Below are 23301 nucleotides of genomic sequence, written 5' to 3' on the forward strand. Positions count from 1 at the left end.
GAAAAATCCCACTTTTTAAATTAAAATTACATTTAAAAAAATATATTTAATATTATCACACCATCAGACCGCCATTACACTTTTCCTCTCGCGCACCCCCTAGAGGCAGCTCTACACCACTCCCACACTTTGGGAATCCCTGCTATAGCTCATAATATGGATGATGTATTCCCTTCCATCAGCCTAATTAGCATGCAGTCTTCCTTTTTTTTTTAAATCCATCTGCATGTCTTATCTCTCCCACCACATGTCTGTCTCATTTTTCACCCACACATGCTCGTTCACATTCAGAGAAGAAAAAGAAAGATGGGGAAGGCCTTTCTCTTTTCCAATTCTACTCTAGATTTAGTTTGGCCCTCAATTTCCAGCGAGTCTCTCATCGTGTTGCGTTCTCAGCTCGTCATTTTCCACCTAAGGACTTTCTACGGTTCAGTGCAGCTCTTGATAGGTTAGGAGCCTGGTGAAAACCTCCTTGACTGAATTTGATCACTGCTGAGATATGGTCTTATCCTGCCCCATGCTCTCATCACTTCAGCCATCCGTCTATCTTCCCACTTGCTGGGATATGATTGCTCCTAGATGAGCACTATGTACCCAGTGAGGGAAAAAAAAAAAACTGGCTTTCACTCAGCAATTTAACTGTGACTGCATATAATATGTACATATAGATATATATATATCCATGCATGCACACGCGACAGCGTTGCACAGCAGAACGTATCCATGAGCGGTGAGTGTAAAAACACATGGCTGACCTTCAGGACGGCCCATCTCTTTCTAACGGTGACTGCATTTCAATGACAACAGAAGCAGGACTGTTAAACGTTACCTTCCTGCTGTTTTCCCAGAGGAATTCAGACAGAGTGGTTGCTTCAACTCATTGAAACAAAAGGTGAAACAAAGCCTATGTTACATATTCCAATCCAGCATTCATATAAGAAGGATTTCTATCGTATTTATTCAATGTGGATAACTGGTAAAGGAATACATTTGCTACCATATTTGCTTGAAGCACTGTTGGCAGAAGTGTATTCACAACTCCTAAAGCCAAAAACGGTTCCCTGCGTACTTCCTCTCATTTTTTGTAGTGTTTCTAGAAGGGCTTTGATGATCAAAGATGTCCACATGTGTTACACCTGTAATTGCATAATTCATATTCCAGTCAAAGGAAAGCCCCTCACCAACATCAGTCCTGCTTTATCCACTCACTCCCTTGTGATCCTTTTTACATCTAAGTAAGTATGTCACCAATAAAAGGTAGTACGACACCACCTGTTTTCTCATATGCCCGTCTCCTGAAGCATCCCAAGATACACTTGATTCTGTACACGTTTTATCATCACAACAGGTCATTTTACTCACATAGTCACATAGACAGGTTGTTTGGCTCTTTGTCTGATTATGTTCAGGGCTTTTGCCAGATTGCTTTTGTCTGCCTCTGCTGCGAGCGAGGTGGTGTGCAGCTTATTGTGGTTCAGCCACTGTGACCAAACTCAGCGCTCAGCCTCTCAAGACTGCTGTCATCAGCACAACCTCCAGTACTACATCAGTGCCGTAATTGATCTGCCACCATGTCCTCCCAGAGAATTCTCTCTACAGCTCTGTCTCTCTCCGTCTCCCGTCCCTCTCCCTCCCCGCCTCTTTTGAATTGTGTTTTTATAATTAGCTTATTATTTTATTGTGTGCACCAGCTACGGGTAAATATCAGCCGCGTTCACGGAGTAGAAGACAGTGTGCTGGTTATAATACATTTTGTTTGTCTATTTGTCTACCGCAATGCATTTTCCCTCTGCCGCTCTGCAATCTCATCTCAAGCTGAATATTATCAGTATAGTAAATAAATGGATCATTGACCTTCAGGAACACAAATCACACCCTTGAATGTTTTTCCTCCAAGTGCATTTGGACAAACTGTAGTTTTGCACCCTATTGGAGCGGCATCAGATGCGCCACAGGCAGTGAGAGCTGCCTTCTTAGTAGTTGACTCAGTTCACTGATATCACAGGACACGTGGAGAAAGGCACCTGCTAATGAGTACAGAGTACCCCGCTGCACATATAATTAGAGGGTGGGAGCTCTAATTGAACTACCGTAACTCAAATATTCAGCATTAGATTCAGTTTTAATGCGTCTGGTTCAAGGCAGAAGGAGAATTATTCATAGAGCTCTTGCATAATTATTGAGGGATTGAAATGTAAAGAGACGAAGAGTGTTTCCTCTCAGATCAAAAACATAACAGTCATTGTCAGAATAGCCAAAGTTGTCTTTGATGTGTTAGTGAATGCCTGATATATACACACACACACATGTGAACACACTGTGATTAAACCATCCTGCATCAGTTCTGCACTGACATGATATATTAAACAAAACGTTGCCCTACCATCTGCTCATCTATTGACTGTACATGTTTTAATGGCACCACATACAGTCAGTTACTAACTGTACTCACATTCAACACACCCCTTTTTGTACGGTTTCTGTACATACTGCAGAGTTTTGCCTTTCCATGGAGCAGGATGTGCTGTTGCTGTGTTCGATCGAATTGTGGCATCGGCTAAATCAGCCATATGGCATGTTAAAGACGACATGTTGAGAGAAGAGTGTACACCCTCCAGTAGTGATCAGACCTACAGTATGGATTTATTCCTCCCGAGCTGGATGTTTTGACTCCTTGCCTGTGGCGACACCCACCGACCACATATCATTTTCATGTTGGGAACATGCATGCACTTGAGCATGTTAGAGACACCGTTTGCTTTCGTTGCATATTCTATAAAACCATTTAAACAGACTGTTGTTGCAGATGTTTTCAACCTATCCTCATTCTTGCCTTCTCTTTTTCAAAATCTCATGGGGGAAAAAAGCCCATTACAAAACCCTTTACACCCTTTCCTCTCTTCCTCTTCGCCTGTCTTCATCAGACATCCTAAGGGTGATTCCTTCACTTACATGCAAACAGTCTGTAGCCTCATATCTGCCATTTATCTCTTCACTTTTCTTTGCGCCCTTTAGTGAACATACATCATCGTTTGATAATTGCATTCCTATTAGCAATGCTGCACTATACTCTTACTGGTTACAACATGAATTGTATTTCGTCTTAGTCTGGATATAGATATGAAAAAAAGCACTTAAAATAGAAACAAGGTAATTCTGAGACGATCGCTTCCTCTTGTGCCTCCAGTGTCTTTTTGTCCGAAAGGCAGCCAGTAAAGGGAACAAGGGGGTGCTGTGCGCAGCTGATTTTAGAAAACGCTGTGATGAATTGTAGAATGGGTTCTACAAAAGTAGCTGCTTTTCAGGCTTATTTGTTGCCCTTTCTTACAGTTTCCTTTCGTTTCTTTTATTTCAGATTGAACAGACTTCCATCTCCCCGAAGAGCCATACAAAGAAAGCTCTTCTGACTCACGGTAAATGCAAGTTAAGTGGCGAGTTGAAGTGAAAAAGGTTCCATGAGATGACATTTTGCCCTTGGAATAATCAACTGAAGGGCCATCGTCACACAGACCCTGAAGAGGTGAGGCAGCTAGTGAAGAAACGCTTGTAACTCCATAGATGGCCTCAGCGCACTGCAGGTGTCTTTGAGCGCGCCAGAAGAATCAGTCCGTCATGAGCATCCCGACTGGTTTACAGGGACTGAGGGTCAATGTTGAAAGAGGAGAGAAAATTGGGGGCAAAACACAGATCCAGTTCCCCCAATCAGGGGATGATAATGCCAATCGACTGTCTTCGACAGAGGACACAGGTTACAGCACAAGCTCCATCCCACCTTTGGTCTCGCAGCGCGAATCCCCCAACAAGTTAGTGATCTGGGGCTCTGAGCAGCAATGTTTGGAGCCTGAGCTCAGAGAGTTTGAGCTTTTGAAGTGTCAGGAGATACATACATTCTTGGGAAACAGGGACGAGGAAGATGAGGATGACGTTGGAGGAAGTATGAGGGATGGTAAAGATGAGGGGCCCATGTCCATATCCTCAAGCTCCACTGCCAGCTCTGCTTCGACCGGCGCGAGAAGAAATTACAATGACAACAACAAATTGGAGAGCAGAATACAGGGGGGCAGAGAGGTGCAGAAAAGGATTGCCTGTCAAAGCACCGAAGAGCTAGACACATGTGTGACAGGCATACTAGAGAAAAGGGACACCAGGTCGGGCAGAGACAGGGAGAGACGGAAGGGAGGTCTGAAGGAGTCAAAGTCTGAGACAAATGTGTTTGTCTCCAGTCTGTCAGCTGTTTCCTTCAGTGGGAGCCTGTCGAGTGCTCTGGATAGTACCGGAGAAGCGCAGTCTCTCGTCTCTCTGTCCAACTCTAAGACCAATCCTTATCCCAATATAAACCACACTACCTCAGCCCAGACCAGAAGAAGGGCAGGCCCTTTAGACGCCAACCAGAACTCCCCGCCATCGCATCCTCAGGAGAAACAAGGCCATCCTCAATACTACAGCCAGGATCAGAGACAGGACGAGGGAAGTCATCATAGAAAAGGATTGACCTATGACGGGTTGCTGGGCCAAAGGAGGAAGGCAGGATTTGAGGAAAGGGTGATGCCACCGCGGCGGCAACAGCTCGTCAGACCCCTCTGTCAGGCAGAAGTGGGAAGAGCGAGGTGCTTAGCAGAGACCAATGCTCAACAAGCTGAGACAGGGCAACCGTCTTCCCCCAACCCCTCTCCAGATTCACACAGTAGTGGGTCAAACAGACAGTTTACGAAATCGTCTTTACGGGAGCCATCGGATTTCTCCAACCTGTACAGCACATCTGGAGGCTCTCAGCTCAGGCAGCCCAACCAGGCAGCCCAGAGGGAGGCTCCACCTGCAGAAAAACAGCCAGTTATACCTGCGTGGCATAATTCAAGTCCTTCAAATCCTTCCACTTTCGAGAAGAGACCCCAGACTCAGCTTACATACAGAAGGTATTGCTCTAGTCCCAACAGGACGGGGGTTGATTCCAGGTCTTCTACCCCTCCCCACTCCCCTCTCAGGACACCACAGGGTTCACCACGCCGGCAGCCCTCCATGTACCTCGTTTCCAGGAATGTCCCTGGAGTGGTCAGACACATCCCATCAGGATGCAACCCTGCTGTGACAACATCAGCTCAGGGCTATGGCAGTTGCATGAGAGCACCAGTCAAAACCAATACAAGCACAAGTGGAATCCCCAAAGCGCCTCTTAGCAACCAGCAGAGCTCTAACCACAACTTCAGCCCTAAAGAGAGCTCCCCATCACCTAAGCTTAAACCTAAAGGAGTTCGGCCCAAAATCATTACTTCCGTCCGAAAGAATCCTCAGTTCAAGCCCCAGGCTGCCGATGGACCTTATCAGGTATCCTCTCTACCGTCCAGGCTGTCGGCATACACACACGGCCAAACAACCACGTCCTTCAAAGACACCGCTAAAGATCCATCCAAGCCCGACGCAGAAACCAGAGGAGCCCCAGTGCTCAGTGCCTCCAACCTGCTTTATGACAAGTACCGCCAGGAGACGCAGACAAACCTCTTCCCGTCAGGAATGCTGAGCAGGAGTATCAAGCACCCTGGACACACACACACCGTCCCCCCTGCACACACACACAGCCACTCGGCACCCCCAACACTGGGCAGCAAAGCAGAGACCTTCTACGGAGTGCCATCTGAGGTGAGTGTTATGTACAGTCTTTATTATAAGTATCTGATTTCAAGGTTGTTGTTTTTTAATTACGAATGAAGCTTGCATTCTGACTTCTATATAAGTTTGGGATTGTGCTCAATGCTCATTCTCTTTCATCAAAATGACTTTCTATCGTGCTCAGATTAAGCACAATCCACTATTACACACAATCACACAAACAGTGAAAGTACAGAATTGAATTATGATAGTTCCTAAATCAATTAGCAGGATATAATTGCTTTAGGATATATATTATACTATACATATTAAGTGCAAAGACTCTTCCATTAAATTAAGTGATTCTGTCAGTTTCACGAGCTGATGTCGATAACTCCTATCCCACAGTAAACCATGTATAATTGATTACAGAGCTTCTGCATTTTATTCCCACTCTCTCAAGAGCTGCTCATTATCGCTTTAAAATCATCCGTTGTTGATTCTGATTCAATAGCTTCATTTTGGTATTCATATTCATACAGCATCAAACACCAAAATGCGGAAATAAATAGTTGATGTATTTTGAAGTACAAAGCCCACAGGGACAAGGAGGATTCTCAACGCTTTATTTGCCACTGCATGTACGCTGGCATTTTGTCCAGCACTCAGGCTGCTGAGAGACAACACTTACTCTTGAATTACCCCGGTGGTGTTAAACAGTTTAGCATCACAATTTCCCTGCATGTCGTCAGGCTGTTTGTGACTTCGACTCACAGCGTCAGCCATATTAAGTGGACACACTCCAAGATGGAGGAATTCTTGTTATCTACCGGTATTACCATTTTTTCAACTCATGATCAGTCTCATCATATTTTAATAATTTGTTCTGTTCATACAGAATGTTGGATGACAAACAGACTTAAGTCTATATGGCGGCAATGATGTAATTTATGACTTTGGTGCTGGTAAATTATAATAAAGGCAGCATCAAATGATTTTTTTGCCCAGTTTGTCCACAATACCACTTAATTACTTAATATTTATTTTCAGTCTCTGGCCCTAGGTACAGTATATATTTTTCAATGATAGGATTTTGAAGTTGATTTCATTATTTTATTATTTTGATGTTTAGGTGGGAAGATCTGCCAGTTTTAAAGGGAGTACAGCTGAGGACGCGTTGCAGTCGAGGGCGGTTACTCAGGCCGGAGGAAGCGGCAGCCTCCTGCGCTCTGGCAGAGGTCTGCGTCTGGGTCTGGGAGCTGTCAACAGGACGACTACGGGCTCAGCCAAGGGCAGAGGGCCCAGTCCGGGTCAGAGGTCAGCACTGGTCTTCAGCCAGCCAGTCCACCCGGTCAGCCCAGCGACCAGTCAGAAAAACCAAGATAACACAGGTAAGAGATTTCCCCAAATGATGTTTTAGAGTTTGTGTCAGCTTTTATTTCAGCAAAAAATGAGTCACACCAGAGAGAGCCACCTCATCGTTCTTCTCCTTTGTAGCAACGACCAGAGCAACGATATTGGCCTTATATATATATATATATATATATATATATATATATATATATATATATATATAGCGATATTGGAGATGAATGCAGGTTATTAAAATACATTCTGTGAGATTCCTTTTGGCTGATCTGATTGGAGGGTTTTAAGAAAGAAATACTCTGAGGGGACTGCTCCAGAAGGCTGCCATCTACAAAAGTAAATAAATAAATATAAGCTTGCTCACACATTCTCTACACACAGCAAAATAAAAATTCAGATACCTCTGACTTCTGAAGTCAGATTTACGTTACAACTCGGCTGCCGAATAGAATACCCAAGTATGGAATTTGCTCATCAGCCGGCTATGCCATTTATCACTTCCATGCATATTTCATCTGCTCTCTCACCGAGTGTGACGTACGTGTTCATACGTGCCACACATAACCCAAAACTGCACATACTGAATTGATCAGCATAGTGTTATGATTTGCCTGCCTTCCTTATCATAATCCCTATTAATACATATGTATGGCGTCTCAGTGCTGCTTGGCCCTCTGGGAACTACAGGCTTTGAAGTGCCAAGCAATTAAGGTTTAAGTAACGCCAGTATCTTCTTGCTTGGATCATCTCTCATCCCTGCTGTACCCTGCCCTACAGAGACCGCATGGATAAACACCAGCTAAAATATGTACTGTATATACAGCATGGGTCAACATTGTGTGTGTCAGTGTCGGTTCTTGTAGGCTATGTAATTAAGGGAATTCTGTTGTTTTTGTTGTTGTTTTTTTCATCCATCTCCTGGAGAAATCTGAGCCGTAAACCCTAAGAATGTGCCAATAAGCACTTTATGTTTCCTTTCATCTTTTCGTCACTGGGAGTTACGCATTTTCAGGCTTTTGTGAAAGAAAATCTCCCCATCTTGCGTACACATATTATAGTAATTATACTGTATACAGCAGTCAAAGTACTCTCACTACTCACACAATTACCACGTAGGGTTTAAACTGTCTATTGTTAAGATAATGAGGACTATCCACTTTTTGTGATGAAGCTACTGTAACTTCTGCATATTGAGGCTCTCATCCTCCCGTCTTCACAGCAGCGACGCCCACGTGCTTTGCTCGAGTAGCTCTGCAGAGATTGCAATGCACTCAAGTATCACATTTAATAATATGCAATTTAACGCTTTGTGGAGGAAATCCATGCAGGTTGCCGCAACTCACCTTGGGCTTTAATTAAAATTGCTTGGTCGGTATAGTGCTTATCCCAGCTGCCTGTCCCATTGACTTTTCAGAGCCCAATTTACATTATCCACCTCAAGTAAGGATACTCTCTCTATCAGCAAAAGCCAATGGTTGGAAGACGTTTTCATTTCTCGGGGGTTGTTGAGAGACTGTAGGTGGTGTTTCAGACCTAAGGGGAAAGTTTTATTAAAATATTTGGAATGGCAAAGGGAGAAAATGGCAAGCCCAGGAAAACACTCAGGGTTTTGTGATTCATGATGCATTTTCAAAATCATACTTTCATACATTTTTGTCCTATTTGTGTATTTTTTAAAAGCTGCTTCATCAGGTCGAGTGTATTTTGCAGGTGCAAAATAAATAACAAGAAAGTGAGAAACAAACCAGGGGAAAGAATAGAAAGAGAGGACAGTCAAAGTCATATTAATAATTCCATTCCCTTCCTATTCCTTTTTAGATTGTTATGAATAATGTGTTACTTCATTTAACAGGAGCTTAGGTCCGTGCTATCTACACTGAAGATGTTTGTCAGGCTCACTTCCCTCATTCGTCTCTCAGAGGGGATGAATGGAGTGGTGGGGGGCAGCAGGAAAATGAGGCCATTTATCTTTAATGATCCTGACCTTCTCACTCAAGAGGAGCGAGCTCAAATCTGATAAACAGGCCGCGTGGCACACAGGCAGATATTGAGGAAGGAGGAAAGAGGTGATAAGTGGGAACACTGGCGCTGATGAAGCTGGAGGGGAGATACACTGCAGACCTTTCTCCCTCGCACTGTCCCACTTTGTCTTTCTCTACCAGCAGAGCTTGAATTCTCCCTCTCAGAGTTCTTCCTTTCTTGTATTGATGCGGCCGCTCCCCTGTAGCATGTGGAGCCCACAGCTGTGCCAACTAGTTGAGGAAAGGAGGGCTGCCTACATTATCTCTGCAGCCAGCAGGGGATAATTCTTCTCTTCTGTCTAGGATCTAAACCGTGTACTGCAGGCTGGGGTTTCTATCCCAGCCCTGAGGATTTTCCCACTGCACTGTGTGTAAATGTGCGCAGCCTTGGTTGTTCATGCTTGCACATTTCATCTGTTTGTCTGTCGGAAACCATAGATTACCGAGAGCTCACTGAGAATAGCTGCCACTATGGAGCTAAGATTACTTTTCTTATCCTCCCTTTCTCTCTTTGATTCCAGGTCTTTTCTTTCTCTTTCACTGGAAGTTTCCTCTCTCTTTTAATCAACCTTTAATATTCTTTTTTGGTTTTGAGTCCTGAACGGTAGAGGAACGGCTTTCATGCAGTAACTGCATAACTGCAGAATCGATGTAATACCTAATAACGAGCAATTCCTGATCGTGTAATGAATTATAAACACAGGCAAACACATGTATGTATTGGAAAGATATATAATCTGTGTCCTAAATTGTGGGTGTCATATTGAACGTCATAACAGTGTTGGCATTGGAGAAGCTGTTGGCCGCCAGCCCAGTCTGTGAGCACGTGTTTATTGTTATCATATTTGCTTGCTGTAGCAATCAGAGTCATAACACAACACTTTGGAGCTTAGTCAACACAGGATGATGAATGATTCACAGGGGAAATAAACATCAAGGCTGTGCTGTTGGTATGTAAGTGGTGATTAATGAGTTTACAGTAGTCACACACACACACTTTTACTTCCTACTCTTGTGGCGCTGTCCGTTCAGCACCACAGGCTGCAGCTCAAACAAAGTGAGCAAAATGCAGCTAAGTCCCGCCCCTCCAATGCGGACTAGCCAATCATTGCGTAGCTTTGGCCAGCTCTGAACAGGGTCCAACAACTATCCGATTTAGTTGGTTCACTTTTACACTGTGATCTGTAGGCGTTCGCTTCTGTCTTTATCTATTCAACCTGTTGTCGCTGCTTTGACATCCTGGTTGTATCATACAAGCGCATGTTGGATACCCTTCAGTCTGTTTTTCCTGAAATAGCTTTTTAGTTTTTCCAAACATTTGATAGTATTTCTGCAGGGAGTGCAGTAAGTGACAGTGTGGGCTCCATGGTTGCTCTGACAGCCTGACGGACGAGCAGCATAAGGGCGGGGCTTAACAAAGGGTCACGCGATAAGTTGAAATGCAGGGAATGATTAGTTTGCTGTTGACTGCTTACTGTCTGGCTGCTACTGTAATATCAGTGCATCTAAGGACACCCCATGTCAGTATTTCATTTTTCACAGTGTTTTTTTTGTCGAATAATAAATGACAACATGATTCTTCACTGTGCTTTTTCTTCATTGTGAACAGATGACCAGGTTTTCGCCCATCATGCTCCTCCTCCTGCTGCTCCAGCGACCGCAGCACCACAGCCCCAGCCCATGGCCTCCAGGTCCCCGCTTCCCAAAGCCAGCCAGTCAGGCCTGCGCCCCCCAGGCTTCAGCTCCAGCCGCCTCCCCGCGGGCCGCCTGGCAGCCTTCGGCTTCGTCAGGAGCTCCAGCGTCTCGTCCGCCTCCTCGGCCCAGTCTGCTGACAGCACACAGAGTGACCACTGCAGGACAGCTCACCGTGAGTCCACTCGTTACAAAATCTGTTGCCATCAGTCCTACCGTTTGTGAGAATGTGCTGCTATCTATTTGTAAATCTCAATGGCACTTTCAAGTACACTGTTATCATCACCATACTGTCGTTATTGCTTTATTCTATCCCATTATGCATACAGTTTGCATAAACAGCCTCCTCCCACATTCATTATGGTACAGTTTGCTTCCTCTTCCCCTGCTCCACCCTGTTACTATTCTTCACTCTGTATTTTCATACACAAGCACCAGGCCAATAACAGCTGTAGGGCTGCAGTTTTGCAAAGCACATTTTCTGTAACACGAGGACACAATATGAGGGATATTTATGGTAACAGACATTGCCAGTGCAATCAACTTATCGTTAATCGCTGGGTATTATGATTAGACAAGGTTTCAATGCATTCAAGTTTCACTGTGATAAATCATTGATACATCCTGAAAAGGCACGACACTTCCCCCATTTGACAGCTCGGCTTTTTTTTGTCTTACATCTATGAAAAAAATAACATGGCACGGGCTCTTAACTAGGTTAGCATGGGCAGAGATAACAGTATCGTATTGATGGTGCTCATTTTCACAGAGAACTGGAGCTGTACATACAGTTGGGATTTCAATGCAGCTCGGCAGGCTGGTTTGTTAGTTGGCTGAATTTGTAGCTGCATGTGTTTTTAATGTGACCTACATAGGGAATGCTTGCTCTTCCTCTCCCAGTTACAGTTGACGTAAGCGCCTCCATTCTCACGCATATCAGCCCCCCTGTTATGTCATCTGTCCATTCCCTCCTTCCCCCCCTTTTCTCTCCCTCATTGGTTGGAAATTATTACAAACGGTGCGGTAATGTGGGGGAGGCGCCTTTTCAGCTACAGTGGAACAGGGAAATAAAGGACTCCCTTGGGTTTCCACAGCAGTGTTTTTTTTTATAAAAGTGGCATAAATGTGGAGATTATTTTTTCAAAAGCTATAAAAACACATTAAACTGTTTCTGCATGTTTGGGTTGGACCATTATCGATGAAAGGCCTCAATCAATGAGTATTGCTCTAATTGCATTGTGAGTATTGACCAAGTGTGTTGGCATGTGTGTGCGCAATGGGGCTGAAATGATTAATTGTTTAAGTCATTCTTGGGGCAAAAATGCCAAGTATTTACCGGTTCCAGCTTCCTCCTCTTTTCTGACCAAACAGTTAATCAATTGATTAAGAAAACAATCATTAGTTGCAGCAACAGTAAACTCTTCTCTTCTCTCTTTGTCTTTTGAAACCCATATTCTCGTACATGAACTGAATCTGTTGCACATGGTGACACACTGGGTTTTCCACCAACCTGAATTTTCTGTAGAACATATCTTTAAATCTCCTCCTAGATTTTAAACCCTCATCTCAAACATAATTGAAATAGATCTTAAAAGCTGTGGCACTGTAGCAATCAACATGCATTAAGTGATCGTTAAAGTAATACCCTACAGCAGCTAAAGGAAATCTGTCCCGTCATAATGTCAAAAGACCAGCAGAACAGTAATGAGCTGGAAACACAGTTTCCATGACACTAACTGACGCTTGCAGCTAAACATTTAGATTTTTCAATTTCTGTTTTAGTTTGTTGTTGGAGACAAATGCAACTCAATTGACAATGTTGAATTTAGCCTCCCTGTCTTGCAGATAACAGCATCATTTGCACGGTACTTTTATAAATACAATTACCACGCAAATATCAATATCTTGAGTCAATGAAAGCAACGTACAGTACATCAGACTTTTATTTTACTGCAACAAGTGCATCAACTAAATAAACCCGGAAGATAAACATACACAATGTAACTGACCTAAACTCCTGCTGGTTAGCATATCGTCTATTTAAGCAGCAATATTTATGTACAGATTTACTCCAGTGTCACCTGTAGTCCAAAACTCCTTCAGGACCAGTTTATAAATATTACATCTGTAAACACACACACACACACACACGGGAACAACTGCCAGCAGAATGCAAAAGACTAGAAGTTGTAAAAGTAGAGAGCCTGCAGCACAATGGTCCTCTTCCTGCTGTTGAACTGCTGCAGCTCGGATCATGGCAAGACCAAAATGGAGTCAAGGATGATGGACATGAGAGGCAAAAGATTCAGGTCCTTTGAAGTTCATTTCTGTGTGTGTGTGTGTGTGTGTGTGTGTGTGTGTGTGTGTGTGTGTGTGTGACAGGCAGGAGGGGAGAGCAGCAACATGAACTTCTCCTTTTAGTCTCTGTGTGGTGCTTTTGACCTTTAGCTGCGAGGCATTTGAACTCTCACTCTGGTTGAACCTTCAAGACTAAACTGGGCTGTAGCTCGTGCTCTGTCTCTCCCAGTGTGCGGGCACGCGTGGAGCTTTAACCAGAGGGTTGTCTGGTGTCTTTTTGTCTGACCTTTATTTGGGAAACATTTAAAAATAAATGTTTTCAAGCTTTAAAAAGTATCTCCTCTCTTTTCTGAATGAATTTGTCTCGTTTGATTGTTCATAATGTTCCCTGCAAAATCATTACTGTGTATGAAACAGGTTGGATATAAAAATAAATTAGCAAGTGCTTTAACCTAAAAGTTTGAGTACTGCATGATGATGAAATGCTGAGACTTTGTTTTTTGTCCCCAGGGCAATTTAGGAAAGCTGAAAAAAATAGGGGTGACATTTCGTTCAAAGTTAAGCTATACTCCATGATTTGAATATTAGATGTTGTCAGATTTATCCAACAATAATTGCATTTTGAAATCCTTATGTTGCCCAAGGCAATGCGTGAAATATTGGGGCATGTTTCTGAGTCACTACACAAACCCATTTGTAGACGGATGTTGTGATTCGAAGCAAGTTAGTGAAATCCCAATGTGGAGAGAACAATTAAGTGAGAATTGCAAACAATCTTCAGTTTTCCAAAGGCTCATTTTTTGTTGAATTTGTGTTTATGTGTGCATGTCTGGAAGTACGTGATGTATGCATGTGGTGATTGTTTAAGGTACCGCGATTTTCCTCTACTACTCTGGGATCTTTGCCCCCTCTCACTGCGCTCCAACTCAGATCAAAGAACATAAGGATTGGCAGATGACTTCTCACACATGCTTCCATCAAGGATGTTGAGGGAGCCGCAGCAACCCAGCACCTCCCTCTGACAGAGAGCCAGGCTCAGTTCCTCGTTTTCCCCCATTGATCATCAAGCAAAACAGACTCCATTAGGGCTCTGGATGATAGGAGAAATCATTAAGGAGTAGAGCGATGGGGAGGAAAGGATTGCCAGGCTCTAGTAAAGTGGGTTAGCGGAAGGATCCCTCGAGTTTAAACTCCCCACTGTCGTAGCTCGTCAACCTGCTCTGATCAATGGGAACAAGATATATATATATATATATATATATATATATATATGGAATTATGTGTTTTTGGAGAGGCAGAGGAAAACGACTTGGAATGGGACAATGTGATGTAATTTGCACAGACATCAGTTCATAATCACAATGTTAAAGGGTTGCGTTGCCCAAATTACTCACACAGTTTCTGCCTCCACCCCAAAAAAACGTGGCGTTAATGGATATTTGTGCTCACAGCGTTGAAAAAATGACATTTAATAAAAAGCTGAATAATCTCTTTCCACACACATTGTCCTGGTTATTTGGAGCAATCCACTGAACGCACTTTAGTTTTCATCGGTAGAAAGTAGTTCAAATACGTGTTGACAGCTTCTGTTGATTACCAATGCTGTGGACACCACAAATGAAATTCCAGTCAACCGCAATGATGAAGGTAGAAATTTCAAAGATATATTTATCCAAAAAAAAGAAGATGGTGAAATAAAACTATTTGCATAGATACTACTAGATGTGTTTTATTGTGAAGTAAAAATGACTAGCCTTCAAGACACACTGCAGATTATTTTAAGGGAAACAAATCAGATACATGAGCATAAAAACAGAACTTACACACCCTCGCACTCAGGTAACCAAGGTGACTTTGAGCTAAACTGGTCTGGCCTTGATTGATTCTTATCGCCTGTTTGCATATAAGTATGCATGCAACTACATGTGTGCTTGTCTTGCATCTAGGGGTGCTACAGGTTACTCTATATGACATTGATTAGCCATTAAACCAGTCCTCCCTTTAGTGCAAACGCCGACGTCCCCTATGGTGTTTCAGGGATGTGTGTATGTGCATTAGAGAGAGAGCATCCATGCTTGTAAAAAAATATATCGGGATGCATTGTTAATTCCACTGTGATTGACAGACTCCATTACACAGCTGAGGGGAGAATCCAGCCGAAGGAAGCTGATGAAGCCTGTGCCTTTGAGCCACGCTGACTCCAAACTTTGCATTATTAGAGCGTTATCACCTGCATCACTCTTCCCTTTCGGTGAAAATCAAATAAACGGAAGGGTAAACTGAGCAGGCAGCTGACGGGAGAAGAGGAGCTGAAGGGAGATGCGGGGATAAGAGCAAATTCAATGAGACGAAATGAGTTGAGGGGAGAGAGGAAGGGGGGGAAAAAGGAGCGGAAAGAGAGATGCATGGAGGGATTGGCGCAGGGAGGAGAGTGGATGCTATACCCCCAGATGCCATGGCTCAGTTTTGGTCTGTGACTCATGCTAGCTCACTGTGAACAGATGGTTTCTTTGGTGCATGCTCACACACGCGGATATGCACAAACGTGTATATACACACGCACGCACACACACATACACACACCAGAGAGGCGAATCAGATTGGCCAATTAGATATGGCTGCCATTCTGCAGCTGAGGAGTGAAAAACTAACATGGCAGAGGCTTATTGGAGCAGCAGAGCTGTGACAGTGAAGACAGTGGTTGTTGTTAACTGATAAACTCCCAGTATTTTATCTGGCTCCATCTTATTCACCGTTTATGAGTATAACTGATGGTCCTGACATTGAGAACTGGAGCATCAAAATCAGATAAACATGTAAGAGATACTAATTCGGCAATGTACTGTAAAGAGAGCCGTGGTCATTTAATTTTTCTCAAATAATTCCTTGTTATTCATACTCAGCAGATTTGGGACATCACTCGTGGATCTTGACATTCAATAAAAGAAAAATCTTTCAGTCTTTCATTGATAAGAACATCTTTATCTCTAGGCATGCTGTTGAGATTGTATGGCCTATGAGTCCTAAAATAACACTTTAATTGTAAAAGTCTGATTCATTTGAATGTCATACTTATAATGCTGCTTGATCAATTTACTGGTCCGCCAGGAAGGATCGGCGCTCTCTTGTTGACCATAAGATATACGCCACATTTCCCTCTGGTTGAGCTGAAGCTTTAATCTCCTGACCTCTTTGAATCCTGGCAGAAGACGGGAGTCCTGTGGATGCTTCCGTCAGCTCCAGTGTTGTCTAATCTATCTCACAGTCTGCAGCCCTGGTCTAGTCTCTGCACGACAACTACTTTGTGCTTCATGTATGCAGCTTTAACCTTGACTTTCACAAACATCTCTTCAGAGGCACGAGGGTGTACTTTGCATTTGCGGACCTTTATTTTGCCAGTTTATCATTCGAGACACACAGTTATGCACAGTTTGACAGCTGCTAGGAAGTGTTTTGAGTTAAGATATGGTTCAGAAAAAATAAATTCTAAAACTTTAATTCCATATCCATGAATCTAATTTACGTGACACTGATTGGCATGTAATCAAAGCTCATTTCACACTCAAGCATAATATATAATTTTGTGCACACATTTTGTATTGTGCATTATTCTGGCACTTAAAAAGTACACTGACTGACACCGATCTGCTGAGAGATACAATTTGGCAAAAGGTTGAACATGTTGCTTCAGTGTTTAAACTAATTTCCAGACTTCTGTCGAGACAGGATGAAACTTTATTCAGATAACGTGTGGCATATACTGTAAGCATAGCAGAAATATTTAAGATCACAGGATAATTAGGGAATAGCGTGTCCTGTGCTTTATGACTGATGGATGAATAGTGACAGCTAGACAGCTAAAAGCAGCTTCAAATCAATGACGGAGCTAAGATTAGTAAGCAGGACAAATTGTAGGCTCTGATAATAAAATCTCAAACTTAATTACACACAATGTCTCTTGTATTGAACAGCGTTGAATGAATCTGACATCCGTGTCTGAGAACATGTGGTCTAATATTACAAGCACACTGAAGGTTAGGCTTCAAAATCCACGAAAATCACAGAATATAAGCACAATGTCTCTCTTTAAACCAATTTAAAAACTACATTATTTCAGTTTATATTGTTGTGACCTGGCTCAGGAGGCCATAACTAAAAGGGCTTCACAAAAATAAGCTTCATCTAAACCAAATGAAGATGCCAAATAAGAATTGTTAAGATGTAGATGTCGGGATAGTCAGTGGTGTGGTGGCCCGTTCTTGATTACTCTTTCTCTGTACTGAGCCACGTTATGGGGCTCTGTTGACTCACACGCTATCCAGTCCAAATAAATACTCTTGCAGACGCTGCTTTCTTTGCCGTCACTTGATTGATTTTATTTTCTCTCTTGACAAATTCAACAGCAAAATAATATCTGTTAAACGTGAGGTCAAAGACTGTTCCGATGCCCCGTTCCACACAAAGGAAAAACCAACTCGAGACTCAGTCCCACCCCTTCCTCTTATACCAGGTGATCCTCATCTGCTTGATCACGGAAGTTCCTAAAGAAAAGTAATGATACAGAATGAAAAATGTAACCTTCGTTCATAAATTAAAGGAATCACACAAATATATTAGCAAAAATGCCACCAGGTGGAAAACATGGCAAACACAAGAGCACAGTTTAGATAATAGTTAACTTGTATCCATTCACAATTAACATGGATACATCACTCATTAAAATAACTTGATTCAGTAGACATCTGCAAACACAATGGAATTGCTACTTTTATTCAGTAAAAGGACCCGAGTACATCTTCCACCACTGTATTAAACATAAAATATGATTCAATTAAATCAGTTAAGCATTTGTTTGCAAAATGTTTTTACCCCCTTGGTATTTTTCCTGTAATGTTGAATTGCAACCTTGAAATAAAAATGGATTTTTATTTGGATTTTAGGTAATGGACCTTCACAAAAGTCAAAATTTGGTGAAGCTAAATAAAAAACATGTTTGAAAATATCAACAACAAAAAGAAGAAACTTTAAAGTGGTGCGTGCCCATGTATTCACCTCCTTTGCTATGAAGCCCCTAAATAAGACCTGGTGCTACCAATTAGCCTACCTTCAGAAGTCACATAATTAGTTAAATACTGTCCACCTGTGTGCAATCTAAGTGTCGCATGATCGAAGGGAGCACCATTAATTCCATTGTTACAAAATGCACCAAGGCTCATGGACCGGGCATTAATCAGAGAGGCAACAAAGAGATCAAAGATAACCCTGAAGGTGCTGGAGAGCTCCACAGAGGAGATTGGAGTATCTGTTCAGAGGACCACTTTAAGCTGTACACTCCACAGAGATGGGCTTTATTGAAGAGTGGTCAGAAAAATACATTGCTTAAAAGGAACAAAAAAGAACATAAATGAGTTTTGGTGAACTCCGAACATGTTTTTAATTTATACAACTTCTCCATCCCTCACATCAATCCCACCACCAGCTTATCAGCTGTCCCCTAAACATCCCAATGAGCCAATGTGTCCGTTGATGCTGCTGTTTTTCTAAGCATACCGTAACATTTTAAGTATTTATTTCCCAGGGGCAATACATTTTTTTGTAGAATAGCCATTTCTGTGGCATGTCAGCACTGCAGTCTGTACAGCGGCTCCAGTTCACATTGGTTGTTTGCGCGTATGCAACCTGGATGAACGACACCAAGATCAATTCCTTTAGGACAGCGAACGAGTTTCTTTTGCAGAATGTGATTGTGCTGATTTAGCTGGCAATTTATGCTTCAGTCAAATGAAACACCTCCGAGGTATGGATATAGCCATTTCAAAATCGAATTAAACTTGTGCAAGTGACATGCAGCTACATTGCCATTTTCCTTACACATCAATGGGAAACGCTGAGGATACGCATATAAACCTCAGACCTATCCGTTTCTATGTATAGGACTCAGATACAAGAGTCAGCATTATTCTACTGGCATTATTTTTGCTGTGAGGTGCATTCTGCTCCAATAAATTGGCCTCCCACTGAGCTTGAAAAACCCTGTGCCTTTTGTTCTCAACCGTTTCACCACGCTCTTGATCCCTTTTTAATATCTTTGGTATTTTTCGTCTGTCTTCATAAAATGCTAAGCTTGCCACTGGCTCCTCTTTGTAGCTCTTTTTATATTCTTTTGTTTCTTTCTTCTTCCTGATCCCATACAGCCACCCCCATCTTCATCACGCTCTGTTGTCGGCTGGCATTTTGCCAATCAGTGATGCATATCAGCTTGCTTTCACCGTCAATGAAACACATCCCTTTTTCTCTATAAGCCCCTGAATGACACTCTCCTTTTTATCATTCAAAGCATTCTTTGTCTGGCAGCACCATCATTTACTCTTCCTCTCTGTGCTTTGGGAATTTGTTCAATACATATTTGACCTATGACTAATGAGCACATCTCAGTTCATATCAACCAGCGAATTGATCTGTGTCAACTCCGAAAACGGAGCATCAGTCAAAGCATTTGAGGTCAATGCCGAACATTTGCCTTTTTGTTATTTACAAATCCAGTTTTTATCTTTGAGATTCTAACCAATGGAGGTCTTCATGCAGATGGTGTTTACAGCAGTAATTGCAGAGCAGTGCTCTGTGGCTGTCCAAGATCTGGCCAGAACACACTGCTCATGCCCTTGACTGATTCATGAGGAGGAAATACTGCAAACAGCCTCACTAATCAACTCTTGGATTGCCCTCGGTTGAGTATATGATGAGGCAGCAACCTGAGCAGGAGAGCCATGTACATATATATATAACAGTGTAGCATGTTTTTTTGGTAATTCACAGTCTATGTGAAATATAGCCAGAGGTATGAAAAAATTCATAAGCAGCTTTATCCGAGAAAATGGGTGAAAGTGTATCCGGAGATTGAGGTGGAGTGGGGCAGGAAGAGTGGGCTGAGCTGTAGGCTAGAGAGGCAGGCACAGACAGCACTTGAAGCACAAGGGTACTCAGGATTGCAGGGTTACGGCAAACAGGAGGATACAACTTGAGAAAGAAACTTCAAACTGGCTGAGCATTTGTACCATACTGCCAACCCAAAACATATTTTCTGGATTTTTTTGTTGTTTTTTTCAATTACAGGTGCCAAAAAATATATTTCCCCGACCTATTGATATCGTTCAAAATATCCAAGTGTTTTTTTATCACATACAATATTGTACTGTGTTGCACACTGCTGTAACTGCTCAATGACTGGGATCGACCAAACACAAATTTGTCGCAAATAATAATCATTGTCTTGTTGTCATTGCAGCATGGTAGGGCACGCTATGCTCAGTGGTCTGCTATTTTTCTCTGAGTTAGCGTTGCCATACTCCAGCTCCAATTCTGAAATATCTTGCTATTCATTTGACACTGGCATATAATTTGCCTCATCAGTTGCTTCAGGCAGTCCTTCACTTCAAAGTTACTATCATCAAACCTTCTTGTGTCTCAGGGGGTAGAGAACATACTCTGCTGATTGCAGGCTTGTTGGTTTGATGCCCGGCTCCCCATGCATTGCATGGTAGCTTGCTGCCATCAGAGTGTGTGTGTGTGTGTGTGTGTGTGTTTGTGTGTGTGTGAAAGTGCTTAACTGAATAAAATGAATGATAGGCGGTAATGCCTAACATAGTTTCTAATGCCGAACATAGTCCCTGGTCTCTAAAGACCCACGGTAGGGGTTCTACATGCATACAGTATATGTTTATCTTGCATGCAACAAAACAGCTCTGATTTTTAAGAAGTATTGGAAAATATTGGATTTTACAATTTGCTGGAGCCATAATGAACCATGAGCCAAGGTACACTTCAGAAAAGGCTGAGTATGAAAGTCAAATTATTGATATAAAACTGTATATAAACATGCTTAGTTAAATATGTGGTTGGTAGAATTGTTGTGTTAAATATGAATGTTGAATGATTTCTGTGTGGTTATGCCCCTCTGGTTCAGCTCTGCTACTGAATGTATGTTGTTTAATCAATTAAGTAGATTGATGACACCGGTGTATAGGACACCTGATGAGACGGTGGAAGGGAACAGTTTTCCAAAGGCAAATTAAGAAATTATACCAATTAAATATGGATTTTGTCTTTATTAACATACAAATTTCCCCCTGGGGATGAATAAAGTACCTATCTGTCTGTCTATCTATCTATCTGTCTATCTATCTGTCTATCTGTCTATCTATCTGTCTATCTGTCTATCTATCTATCTATCTATCTATCTATCTATCTATCTATCTATCTATCTATCTATCTATCTATCTATCTATCTATCTATCTATCTATCTATCTATCTATTAATTTCAGAGGACAATATCAAAGTCAAAATATTTGTTCATTAAATCCCTTAGTTGACTTTCAAATAGTGGCCTATTATTATGGTTTGCATGTCGTCAACTCCGTTCAAACTGTGGCTTACTAGATGTGGGATTTTTTGGAATCCACTATTTTAGTAATACGTGGCCCAGCGCTGTTTACCTGGCTACGTTATGTGCACCATTCATTTTCCCCTTCTTTTTCTTTCTTTTTAGTTTTTCAAGAGTTGTCAAGCATATTCTGTTAAATGCCCACTTTGTATATTTACCGGTTTGTGTTTTCTCAGGATAAAAAGACTAATTGCATCCAAGTCATGGTCTGTTCAGATATGCAGTGGCTGCAGATTTTCTTTGTAAGGGACCTAATGAGTTCCTGCTCACTATTTACCACAAAATTGGTACAATGCAGCAAGTGTTGGCGGGAGCAAATAAAGGAGTGGTTATAACTAGCTCAGTGTGTCTCTACACTTTGGTCAACGAAACAATCTTCACCAATGGAAAGGCTGCTCGTGTGAATAGATGACGTGGTGTATTATGATCCAGCGTGCCTGAGGGACTTGGCTTGAAACAAAAGAAAATGCAGACCAAAAGCAACTATCGCAATCTAAATTTTCCCATCACATTGTCCAACAAGCACTGGTTTCTGAGGATGCGGGGAGAATGTTCTACATATCTTCATCACCAATCTCATGGCTTCTTACAAGCAGCTTTATATTGAATTGTTCAGCCCTGCTTGTCACGCGAAGAAGGTGGAGAAGTGCAGGCAATCTTTTGTGCCATTGTTGATCGGGGAGATGAGCAGGATTTACGCAGTGTGTGAGAGTGCACGTGTGCTTGCAAGTGTGTAAACTTTCGGCTTGTCATTTAATAGATTATAGCTGCGGTATAGGCCAGGATGAGTGATGATTAGTGCGTTCATGTGTGAGTCTGCATTGTATTTTCCTGTGTATGTGCAAAACATGTGTGTGAGGCATGTGTTTGTGCAGGATAAGTGTGCAGCTGCAGGTTAGCAAAAGGAAGATTGAGAGCAGCAGCAGCGAGACCCAGGGGTTAAAAACTATTTCTCAGTCCAGTGAACCTGAATTCAGTCCTAACAGCCCTACCAGACTGTAGAAAAACCAATATATGATTATAAAAAGGAGGAAGGAGCAATTGAGATGTAGCAACTCAGAAAGGGAACTCTGTAGATATATCCTAACATATGCAATGTAGATAAAAAAAAACAACATATAAACACAATAATTCTGTGTTTTCCAGGTCTGAGTGTGAGTGAGGATCCTCCTCTTCACAGAGTGACCACCGGCGCTCCGTTGGCTGATCACCAGAGAGGGGCACCTTGTCGCAGCCACAGCCTCCAGCCGCCCTCTACTCCAGCTCTTCCCCGGCGCTACCTGCCTGCCCAGCCAAGAAGCTCTCCTGGAGGTCAGTCAGAGTTGTTGTTGGAGGACAGAGCGCATTTCTTGGTTCAACTCCAGAAATAATTTGTATTTTTAAAAACAATCTACTGTAACGATTTTATGAGGATTTTTCTTTAATTTGGCTCAGACTCATTTCAACATGGACTAAATTCAGTCAAAATGTGTATTTCAGGTTGTGCAGAAACAATGGCATGTGTTCATGAGGGGAACAGGCAGGGAACTCACCCCTATGTGCAAATACAATCTGACAATACAAACAGATTGTGTCCTGTTGTCACATGCTGTTGTCACATGGTGGTAAACACTTTAATAAGCAGCAAACCACACACAATGTATTATGTATGTTCTGGTGTTCAGAAGCAGAAGAAAATTCAGCATCAATTGTAAACAACAGGTTTTACAGTCAGTACTTGGAAATCAAGGAGCAAGCGCTTGTGTTCTAGAAACAGTACTTTGCACACATATTTTTACAGTGAGAAATCCATTGTAGAAGAGGCATACAGTGTGCTCACTGCATATATGGCCCAACTTTTTATTTCCTCTTTTCTCTGCTTCCAGTTACAGTGTAGCACATAACTCAGCACAACCTCC

General features: G+C 42.3%; 1 protein-coding gene across 1 annotated transcript in view; it reads left to right on the forward strand.

Moving 5' to 3' along the window:
* Nucleotides 1-3612: 3612 nt before the first annotated feature.
* The window catches only part of mtus2a (microtubule associated tumor suppressor candidate 2a), a gene marked incomplete at both ends in the record, with an annotated part of 28694 nt that continues 9005 nt past the window's right edge, over nt 3613-23301 (forward strand). The window contains 4 exons of the mRNA XM_079283326.1: nt 3613-5634; nt 6716-6974; nt 10582-10839; nt 22550-22714. Of these exons, the coding sequence (XP_079139452.1) occupies nt 3613-5634; nt 6716-6974; nt 10582-10839; nt 22550-22714 (2704 nt within the window). The remainder of the gene's footprint in view (nt 5635-6715; nt 6975-10581; nt 10840-22549; nt 22715-23301) is intronic.

The sequence above is a fragment of the Melanostigma gelatinosum genome (genome assembly GCF_949748355.1).
Source record: "Melanostigma gelatinosum genome assembly, chromosome: 14".
In the NCBI taxonomy this organism is placed as follows: Eukaryota; Metazoa; Chordata; class Actinopteri; order Perciformes; family Zoarcidae; genus Melanostigma; species Melanostigma gelatinosum.